Here is a 10848-nt window from a genome sequence, read left to right as displayed (position 1 = left end):
AAAAAGTTGGAGGCAAGGGAGCGAGCCCGGGAGGACAGACAGGCCGGGGACAGCAGATTGCAGATTTCTCCCCAGGGGCCCAGCAGGGGCCCGGAGAACCAAAAGAGCACCGCCGAAAAGACTACGATGACACAGCCAGATTCACAGGGGAGACCAGCGGGAAAAAACTCTGTTACCATAGAGACGGCGCCAGTTCACCTGTTACCAGGGCAACCATTGCCAACAGCCACACGGAAAAGCCTCAGCAGGTTAGGATGAAATTCGTTTATTGATGGATATATGGTTTGTACTTCAGTGTTACGTAACAGTTTTCTCACACACAGGGAAACTCTACAAAAAGCCGACAAAGACGCATTCGTTCAATCGCTGAAGGGGGAGACCACGGTGGAAAACAGAGCGGACTGCAGACCGCCCAGCACGACGCCGCTAACCGCGAGGGAACCGGGCTCCCAGTGCCCACCTAAGCCCCCCCGGGTCGCCCCATCACCCACCTCCATCAGCCCTCATGTGAAAAGGAGGAAGGCCGAGGCAGGGCGAACGTCTCCATCCACGAGAGTGAACACCCCCGTCGTCCTGGTGGAGGAGGAGCCCATGGAGACGGAATGTGCTGCAAACAGGAGCAACGAGACGAGCAAGACCAGAAGGAAAGAGGGGCGGCTCCGAGAGGAGGGTGGTTCTGTTCAGCCCCGGTCTGCACAGGAAGGTACTACATATTGTATCAGGCTACTTATGTAAAAAGTGTAAAAAGAGTAGGAAACAAGCCGTCTCCAGAAATACCTGGACTTCATTTGAAAGGATTGTATAGAAGTATAACTTTGGGAGAAGTTTGCCTCGATTGACGGGTCACTCCAGTGGCTTCTGATTAAATGACCGACCTGAACTCAACCCAAAAGTAACCCTTCAGAAAGGCACTTTGTGAGGCCGGACCCCTCCTCCCAGGTTTTGTGAACCCAACATATGCGCCATGTGGTGTAAAGTGGCACTTCAACTCCATCGGCCTAAGAGACATTAAAGGGGTTATGAGATATTTCAATAATTAGAAGCATGGAAGCGCATGTTTTGTTTTGTACTAAATGCACATTTTGGGTTTGTTGGGGTCGGGGTTAATTATTGACCTGTTGTTTCCAGGGGCCTCGCCTGATGCCTGCGACCTGCCCGCTGACGAGGGGCCCGCTGGAGCCCCGAGGTTTGAGAGGACTCTGGTGGACACCTGGGCCTCCAGCGGCTCGGAGGTCACGTTGACCTGTGTCGTCACGGGGAGTCCGCCCCCCACAGGTACCACTGACAACACGCCTGGACGTATTTCCTTTGTTGACTGAGATTACTCTTTAGGTTTAATGGTTTTTATTATGTGCGTTATCCACTGTGTGAGCTTCCATTGCGTTGGTCCTCTGTGTGAGCGTGTTCCTCTCTGCCTCCTCAGTCACATGGAGGAAGGATAACGCAGAGATTCGAAGCGACGTGTTCCACGTGGTGAAGGCGGACGGGGGGGAGCACAGTCTGGTGATAAAGCAGACGAGGGCGAACCACGCCGGGTCGTACTGCGTCACAGCTGCCAACGCGGCGGGCCGAGCCTCGTGCCGCGCCGCGCTCTCCGTCCGCTCAGGTGAGACCAGGACGAGTACGCAGCAGACATTTTAAATGGAGTCCGACACATTGAGGCACGTTGAAACGATGCTCTCTCTGAAATACATTTTGACTCACGCCCGACATTCTGTCGTAGTGACTAGAAAGGCCTGCTGGAGCTCAGCATCCCGACCGGTGCTCCTTGCGGCGACAGTTGCCATGGCAACCCATTCTGTTCTTGAAAGGCGCCGAGCTCGCCTTCGTTGCGTATTCCAAATGCTCACCGCCCCCCCCCCCCCCCCCCCCGTCACACAAAAGGTCTCCCGAGTCCCGAAAGGCAGGCATTCACAGCGGCTCTGTTACCGAGGGGCCCCGCGGCGGATGTGTGTTTAATATTGAAAAGCTTGTACCGCTCCCAGAGTGTTGAATCCACTCGTGTGGATGCAACCTGCACTTCCCCAGTTTAGTCAACAAATGTGAGCGCGCGCTGTGGTTCTGTCTCAGCGGCAGCACGGGGGCCTGTGTTTCCATATTAGGCCAGGGGGAGTCTTAGCTTGCAGGAGTATTTTTAGCCACCCTCTTGTTCTCTCGGGTAAATGCTGTCTGCTTTATGTCCCAGCGCGAGATTAATCACACAGTTTTTCATCGCTGTAGATTTCACGCTGCAGAGTGGACACAGTGTGCTGGGAGATTAGCTGGTTAAGCTGGGAACAGAGCGCTTCATTGGCGGAGTGACTGAAGGGTGTCAGACCTCAATATGGTGAAAGAGCTTATCAGTTCTTTTCACAGTATCATCCTCCTCTGGATTCTGGTTTGAAAAGCAAACAAATCTCCAAACTTGAATGAGCCCAATGCTGTTGTGTGATCTCTGGGATGTCAGGAATGCTGGACACTACTGACATGAATGTGACGGGAGGCAGGGAGAGAATAGAGGATGAGACTGAAGAGGAAGGGTAGTCGACTCAGACTGTGCAGCAGCAGTTGTGTAATAGGTTGGCCGGTCTGTGTAAATACTCCCGGGACTTATCCTCTGGTGCACAGGCGCCGCTCAGAGATGTGACTCCAGGTAGGTTATTTTGTCTTTTCTTCCTTTTTAATAGCAGTGTGACGACAATCAATCAAAATACCTTCCTACCAAAGACTAATAATCCGATCTTTGTGTTTTTTGTCCTTATTTTGTATGTTTTAGCTGCGCACGTGGACAAACCCGTCTTCTTTCTCCTGCAGGTTAAAGCAGATGAGCCTGTTTTTCTTTCTTTAGACTTACTTTAATAACGGTACTTTTGCTTTTTCATCCATCTTCCTTGCCACTATTTTTTCCTTTGGAGAGGACATGACTTTTTGGGGGGGAATCGATGTTACTCATTCTCTGTCGTCAGTGTTACCTGCTCATGCCGGAAGCCTGGATTTAACCGGCGAGGCACAAAGGGAAAGAGACGAGCAGCCCAGGGCGAGGAACTGTAGGGTGGTGGGGATTTCATATTTCTGTGTCCAACGTTGAATTAATCCTGACTTTGGTGGAAGCAGCCGAGAGTCCAGACACAGCGTCTGCTCGGGAGCTTCATGCGAATAAGTGAAATGATTGTGTCAGAGATTACGGGATTAATCCATTGTCGGTCCAGTTGCGGTCACTTCAGGGACGTCCCTGCGCTCTCCGTGCACAGACGTGGGCGCATATGGCCCACTCGGCACTCTATGTTGCCAACTTTCATCTTGGCAAAGAACATCATCTCCAGAAAAGCTAGCAAAGCCTGTGAACATCAGAGCCCTGACAGATTGTTACTGTTCAAAGGTTTAAAGGTTTAAAGCACAAATTAACCAGTGAGCAAAGCAGAGTTATCCAGGGACCCCAGTGGAGGCGGATCTGATGTAGCTGATGTCTGTTCCGTGTAAATCCAACCTCACTCTCATGTTCTCGCAGAGCCAACCCACGTGCGATGTGGAAAGCAGGTCGAGGTCTTGGAAGTCAGAGGTCAGAGTCCTCAGGAGGAGGCGATGGAGCTCCGGCACTCAAACACTCAGATTAAAAGAGTCCACTTCAAAGACACTCCCTCATTTCAGGTAGGAGGGTCTCAGATGCAGCATCTAGATGCGTTTAGATGAGGGACCTCGTGGGTTTGCTAGTTTTGTGTTACCATCCATCCACCCAAAGATAGTTAATTTAAATATATATTTCACAATAAAAGCAGAAACTGGTGCAAACGTATCGCACAATTGCTTGAAACATTAACTATTTTGTGATTTACATTTTTTAAAAGGTGTTGCCATGTGACCAGGAGGTGACTGAAGGACAAGATGTCGTCATCTCAGCCAAGGTGGCAGGGCAGCCCAAACCCATGGTTCACTGGTGAGAGACCTTCCCACAAAGCTTCATGTGCGACAGACACCGCCCCCTACGACCTACCGTCACACACGCACACACACGCACACACACACACACCCGGCCCTCTATCAGACACCCAAATCCAATCGACTGACGGCCACTGTGTGCCGGCCCCAGGTCAAAGGACAGGCTGGCGGTGAGGACGGCGGGGCGCTTCTCTGTGAGCGAGACGGACGGCGGCGGCAGTGAAGTGAGGATCGGCTCGGCTCGGACCGCCGATGGGGGGCTTTACGTCTGCAAGATCGTCAACGAGTACGGATCCAAGCAAGCCGAGTGCAGACTGGAGGTCAAAGGTGAGTGACGGAGACTAGATTCCGTCTATTTTAATCTTGACTTGAGAGGTATTGCGTAATATTTCTTTCTTTTCTATTTTCATCAGCTGCTGCAGCACAATCGGCTCTGAAAATCACCCAGGAGGTCAGGGATGTGGCTGTAAGGGCCGGAGAGTCGGCCATGTTCGAGTGTCACATGACGGGACCTCCAGACGTTGATGTGGACTGGCTCTCAAACGGGAAGCTGATCCAGCCAGCGCTGCTCAACTGCAAAATGCACTTTGATGGCAAGAGGTGGGTTCACGTCCTCTGGTGGTGTTTGTGTGTTTCACTCCTTTCTGCTTTACTTTATAACATTGTTTTGTCTCACAGGTGCCGCCTGCTTCTTAATTCGGTTCACGAGGACGACAGCGGAACGTACACCTGCAAGCTCAGCACTGCCAAAGGTGAGCTACATATTAACGAGAAGTAAAAAGCTCGTGGCTGGGTTTGCTTGTTAGGATGCTTTGTAATTAGCAGTTTTCTAAAAATCTGAATTCACTAGGTCTGAATTTAGAAAATAACCATATGGCGCACAGTAAATGTTGTTTCTGAGGAACGTGTCATTGCACCTACAGAGGAGTTGACCTCAAGCGCAAACCTGAGTGTCGCCCCCTCCAAGGAGCCTCTGTTCACCCGTAAGCTGGACATCCTGGAGGTCATCGAAGGTCGCACGGCCCGCTTCGACTGCAAGGTGAGCGGATCACCCGCTCCTCGAGTCACATGGACGCATTTTGGTAAGAATCCCCAGTGGTGTGTGTGATATTCAAAGAAGAGAGAGGATTCCACATCTGATTTGTATTTCACGCTGATGTTCTCCCAGAGACGAGAGTGGAGGAGAGCGATGACGTTCGCATCCTTCAAGAGGGGGGTCGTCATTCGCTCGTCATCGCCCACGTTAGCGGCGACACGGAAGGCTTCTACACAGCCGTCGCTCAAAACATTCACGGAAAGTCTGAATGCACCGCTGAGCTCTACATGCAAGAGCCTCGAGCTGCCATCTCCTCTCACTTGTAAGTGAAGTAAATGAATCCGCATTCAAGAACTGGGTCGGTCCATGAAGGTGCTCAGATTTTTAAACTCTACCTCTCGTCCCTTCCTTCAGGGCCAAGCTGGAGAAGATGCCGTCCATCCCAGAGGAGCCCGAAGTGCTGGACGGCGAGGTGGAGAAGAGGACCATGCCGGACTTTGTCAAGCCGCTGGCCGACGCCGAGGTGATCGACGGCAAAGAGGCGCTGCTGAAATGCAAAGTGTCTGGCCTGCCCTACCCGACCATCGCCTGGTACCACAACGGCAAGCGCATCGAGAGCAGCGAGGAGCGCAAAATGACCCAGCGTAAGCAACGAACCCGAACCACACGCGAGTTGGTTTTGCAGCGAGCGACAGTACATGACAAAGCTGTGCGTCTGTTCTTTAGAGAGAGATGTCCACAGTATGCTCATTCGGAGCGCCTGCCACGCCCACGGGGGCGTCTACAAGGCCGTCATCTCCAACAAGCAGGGCAAAGCGGCCTGCTATGCACATCTATACGTCACAGGTACAGGGGAAGGCTTTATGTCTGACGCCATAGAAAGATTTTCCATCGATGATATACAGTTTATTGTGTATTTATTTGGAAACAGATATTGTTCCTGACCCCCCGGATGGTCCTCCAGTGATAGAAGCCATCACAGGGAAAACGATAACGCTCAGCTGGAAGCGACCAAAGAGGCTTGACACTCCCTTTGGTAGGTTGATTGGGTTAAAACAAGATGTACGGGAAACATGGCCATGGAACTAGCTGTTGTGGATGTTAAGGGTTGTAATGCAGAGGGAGTCATTTAAAACTCTGTACGTGTGTGTGTGTGTGTGTGTGTGTGTGTGTGTGTGTGTGTGTGTGTGTGTGTGTGTGTGTGTGTGTGTGTGTGTGTGTGTGTGTGTGTGTGTGTGTGTGTGTGTGTGTGTGTGTGTGTGTGTGTGCAGATGCCAGCTCCTTGCTGTATGTGGTCCAGCAGCAGCCTCTGGGCTCGATCCAGTGGTCCGTCGTGGCGTCCAACCTGAGGGAGACCAACTACACCGTCACCTCCCTGTCCAAAGGGGTCCGCTACGCCTTCAGAATCCTGACGTCCACCGGGAAGACGCTGAGTAAACCGTCGCCCTCCACTGACTTGGTCCAGCTGCTGGACAGAGGTAACGAAGCCGAGGTAGGCTTTGATGTGTTTTTTTTTATATTTCATGAAGGGATACTATTGAGTTGATGTGGTATTTGTTACCCCGGTAGGACCCTATTTAAGGAAAGCCCCGGTCATTTTGGACAAACCTGAGATTGTTTATGTCGTTGAGAACCAACCTGCGAGCATCACCATCGCGCTGAACCACGTGCATGCAGTTGTCACGTGGAAAAGGTCAGTTCAACCTCTTCAGTTTTGCAAAAATAAGACGACACTAAACACGAAACAAAGAACAGAAGAAATCGCTCAGCAGCTGGAGCCCATGCTGGTTTTTGTCCTATTTCTCCTCTCATTGCATATTGTTTGATCCGTTGAGATGGAACACATTGGACACACACACACTGGTTTGCTCCGTTTTACAATTTAGTCCCATGGCTTTAATATGTTGCCTCCGTCTTCCCCAGGAGGGGGGTGGTGTTGGTCAACCGACCGGGGATGCATGAGATGAGCATGCCAGACGACGATCAACACACCCTGAAGCTCCAGAGGGTCAGGAGCTCGGACGTCGGTCAGCTTGTGGTCACGGCCAGCAACCAGTTTGGCAGCGACCTCTGCACCCTCCAGCTGGCGATGGCGGGTCAGTTTCGTTGAGGCGGAACACCTGAGGATGAATTTAGCATTTTTTAGCTGGAATCCAAAGGACTTTCTAATTATTATTTATTTTTGCTTTTCCTTCCTTAGTGGCTCCCAAGTTTGAAACCATCATGGAGGATGTGGATGTTCACATCGGGGAGACGTCCAGTCTGCTTGTGGTGGTTGAAGGAAAACCAGACCCAGATATCCTGTGGTTCAAGGTAAAATGATTTTAAAGTGACCTGACATCAGATAAAGAGGTGACGTGGTGCAGCACAGGAGCCGGAAGAAACATGACATTGAAATCCGCTGAACAGTTCACCGTGTTGGTTTGGTCTGTCGCAGGACGACGTTCTCCTCTCCGAGAGCAACCACTTCACATTCGTGTACGATGACCCCGAGTACTCCCTCGTCGTCCTCAACGCCCGCCCCGAACACTCCGGAGTGTACACCTGCACTGCCAAGAACCCGGCCGGCTCCAACTCCTGCAAAGCTGAGCTCACGGTTCATAAAGGTCGGCAGTCCCACAAAACATGGACAGTACTGTGTGAACAAACACGCTCATCCTGGTAATTCATTATTATAATCCTGCGGGATTTACAGATAAGATGAGGTAGCATTTTCTCATGATAAATACTTCTGTTTTGTTGGCCTAAAAATGTTTTACCAACAGGGTTTTCCTCTATTTGCTTTTGATCTGTATAATTTATTCTAGATTTTAACTATCCCCTGATGCCGTACGCACCACTTTACACTGGTTGCTGTTGTTGGAAATTGCTCCTTTAAATCGACCACAAATGGAAACGACTGCAATGTGAAGCCATCTGTCGCTATGCTGGCGCTCATGTGCAGTCATGCACACACACACACACACACACACACACAAAAATGCCTTCGTTGTCGCTCCCTGCAGAGCGAAAGCAAGCGGCCGAGCCAATGGAGGACGAAGGATCCATTCTGAGGAAGATGAGGCGGTTGACGGATTACTACGACATCCACAAGGAGCTCGGGAGGTGAGTGAGTGAGTGTGTGAGTGTGTGTGTGTGTCATGCTGTCGCTTCACATGCAGCGAGTACATATGCTGTGATGGCTGTTGGAGGTCGGGCAGGGGGAGGAGTCTCACCTGCCGAACAAGCCGGCCCCACCAGAGATAACTCAGACCAATGCAAACCCTCTTGGTCCGTGTTGTGGGCCGATCAGAACATGCCGATGATGCTTGTTTGGGTTTTTAACCGGAGCAGCAAACTCGGATGGAATTCTGCTTTGTTTTCCCACAACGCCGCAGGAAAAGCAGTCAATCATGCAATGGCCGTGCCTCGCTCCCTGGCCCTCCATTCCCCTGAGGGAGTGCTGACTCGCCAAGGAGAATCAATTATTTAAATGGTTGTAAAGGTCATCACTACCAGTGATTTGCTCCTTAAATCTTTCTCAGGGAATTACTGTATGTGTTACCTCCAGATCATCAGTTTTAGATTACTTCCCTTTAGAGACCTTTTGTTCTCTATGTTTAAACCTCCTAAAAGCCTTCAGTTTATGTTTAAGCAGATGCTATTTTGTCAGACGTGCTGCTCAAAAAGGTCAAGAATGGACTTCCATGCTCATAGCTATAATTTGATCTGTGCCCTGTAACGAGGCTGCTCCACCTCATGTAACCTTTATGTCTTTGCTGATGGGAAATTAAAGGATTTGACAGGATTTTTTTTGGCTCACTTTAAATGGAACCTAGATGTCTGGTATGTATTAAAGTAGAAATGTTCCCATTGTTGTGTGCAGGGGGGCTTTCTCCTATGTGAAGAAGGTGGTTCAGAAGAAAGGAAAGGCCGAGTTTGCTGCTAAGTTCATTTCTGCGAGCGGGAAGAGGAAAACCTCGGCCCTCAGAGAGATGGACCTGCTGTCCGAGCTGGACAACGAGAGGATCGTCTATTTCCACGACGCCTTCGAGAAGAAGAGTGTGCTGGTCCTCATCACCGAGCTGTATCCTCTCAGTCATTTTATCGTCTCTTTTGTCCAAGCGGAGAAAATATCTGCATTTTATATCTCTGGTTGCTTGTATATTCATTTATTCATGTCAAAAAGACTCTACTTTTCCTGCAGCAAATTCACTCTGCTTAAGATCCAAAGCATTAATCCTGATGTCTCCTGCGCTCCCCTAGAGGCACGAATGAAGCGCACCACAGCTTTCTCTGCCTGACTCTTTGCCGATGGGTGGAATTAGCGAGGGATGGGAACCGTGGGAGTTTTTCTCATTTATAATTCATTGCTTGTGCACCCACCACTTGGACTGTGCAGTCAAGCCACAGCTCTTGTTGTTTTTTTTTGTTGTTTTTTTCCTCAATCGCTGTGTTAAGATGTCACGAGGAGCTGCTAGAAAGACTGGCCAAAAAAACAACAGTGAAGGAACTGGAGGTGTGTGTCTGTGTGTGTGCTGCCTGCACTGCGCTATGGTTACGTAAGATGAGTGTTGAGGTTCATTCCTCCTGTGTTTTCCAGATCCGCTGGAGCGTCCAGCAGCTTTTAGAAGGCCTCCGTTATCTTCACCAAAAAGACATCGCCCACCTAGATGTCAAGGTACCTGTCCACCCCCCCGCGTCCAATGCGTGTGATCACATTCTCTCATAGGAGCCTAACTGAACGTTTCTCGGGGTGCCCCCATCTAGCCGGAAAACATTTTAATGGCAAGTCCTGGGAGCGACCTGATCCGCATTTGTGACTTTGGCAACGCCGCAAAACTGGAGGCTTCCGAGGAGCACTACTGCAGATACGGCACGCCAGAATACGTGGCACCAGAGATTGTTAACCAAACTCCCGTCTCCACGGCAACGGACATATGGTGAGCCACCCGTTCTCCAGCCTGACTCCACACTGCGCTGCCTCGTTATATGATATTGTTCCCTAACAAAAACAAAAATCCCCTTGTCAATCATCCTGTTCTGCTCCCCCACAGGCCTGCTGGAGTCATCACGTACCTCTGGTATGTCGCCCGGGTTTGTTATCGTTGTTTGTAATTTGCATAGTTTCAGTACAGTAGAACAGGCACAGATGTCTTGTATTTATTGTATTTCTTTTGTTAGCCTGACTGGCGTGTCCCCCTTTGCTGGTGAGAACGACCGAGCGACGGCCTTAAACATCCGTAACTACAACGTGGCGTTTGAGGAGAGCATGTTCGCCGACCTCTGCAGAGAAGCCAAGGGATTCGTCATCAAGCTTTTGGTGGCGGACCGACTGTAAGCAGCTTAATGACCATGAATGTGTAAATATGAATCACTTTGGCCGTTGCCATTGTCCAAACAGTAGCATGCTGCCCTTTTTTTCTCATCTCCCAGGAGACCGAGCGCCATCGAGTGCCTTCGTCATCCCTGGTTCAAGGTGAGTTATTTTGGAAAAGATGCCCCGACCCCAAAATATTTACCGGTGATCGTAGTGACATTTTATTTAGCGTGTAGATATCACCCCAAAACTTCCTCTATTTATTCCATTTTGTGCTAATTTGGACACAGAAACCTGAACACTGGATGAAGCCAGGTCCACCATTTGTGTTTCATTTTGTTGACATTTCAGAGTCAAAAGGAAGGCTGTATTAATCACACCGTCATTAAAAACTGTCTGAAATGGGTGTGTATGTGTCAGGGATTCAACATTGAATAAAGACATTAAGGCCCTCTGCTAAATCCTTCTGAATAAAGACTGTAAAGTTTGGTGCATTTTAGTTAGTGCTGACTCCGCCCTTTTGTCTTGCAGTCGCCAACCAACAAGAGCATCAGCACAGCTCTGCTGAAGCAAGTTCTGTCTAGAAGACGATGGCAGG

The 10848-nt window shown here is 50.0% G+C and overlaps 1 protein-coding gene across 1 annotated transcript in view; it reads left to right on the top strand.

The window, feature by feature from the left end:
- LOC119221197 (striated muscle preferentially expressed protein kinase) overlaps window positions 1-10848 on the top strand; it is a 59145-nt gene that overhangs the window by 39322 nt on the left and 8975 nt on the right. Inside the window, exons 15-38 of the mRNA XM_062561486.1 lie at window positions 3544-3627; window positions 3825-3913; window positions 4067-4242; window positions 4329-4515; window positions 4594-4667; window positions 4839-4997; window positions 5084-5273; window positions 5366-5595; window positions 5678-5797; window positions 5883-5987; window positions 6223-6429; window positions 6521-6644; window positions 6875-7047; window positions 7152-7264; window positions 7389-7557; window positions 7957-8056; window positions 8817-9017; window positions 9392-9449; window positions 9534-9611; window positions 9701-9873; window positions 9988-10014; window positions 10115-10267; window positions 10367-10409; window positions 10782-10847. Coding sequence (XP_062417470.1) covers window positions 3544-3627; window positions 3825-3913; window positions 4067-4242; window positions 4329-4515; window positions 4594-4667; window positions 4839-4997; window positions 5084-5273; window positions 5366-5595; window positions 5678-5797; window positions 5883-5987; window positions 6223-6429; window positions 6521-6644; window positions 6875-7047; window positions 7152-7264; window positions 7389-7557; window positions 7957-8056; window positions 8817-9017; window positions 9392-9449; window positions 9534-9611; window positions 9701-9873; window positions 9988-10014; window positions 10115-10267; window positions 10367-10409; window positions 10782-10847 — 3099 coding nt within the window. The remainder of the gene's footprint in view (window positions 1-3543; window positions 3628-3824; window positions 3914-4066; window positions 4243-4328; window positions 4516-4593; window positions 4668-4838; window positions 4998-5083; window positions 5274-5365; window positions 5596-5677; window positions 5798-5882; window positions 5988-6222; window positions 6430-6520; window positions 6645-6874; window positions 7048-7151; window positions 7265-7388; window positions 7558-7956; window positions 8057-8816; window positions 9018-9391; window positions 9450-9533; window positions 9612-9700; window positions 9874-9987; window positions 10015-10114; window positions 10268-10366; window positions 10410-10781; window position 10848) is intronic.

The sequence above is a fragment of the Pungitius pungitius genome, chromosome 3 (genome assembly GCF_949316345.1).
Source record: "Pungitius pungitius chromosome 3, fPunPun2.1, whole genome shotgun sequence".
NCBI lineage: Eukaryota > Metazoa > Chordata > Actinopteri > Perciformes > Gasterosteidae > Pungitius > Pungitius pungitius.
Note: the sequence above shows the minus strand (reverse complement) of the source record. Positions and strands in the feature narration are given on the sequence as shown.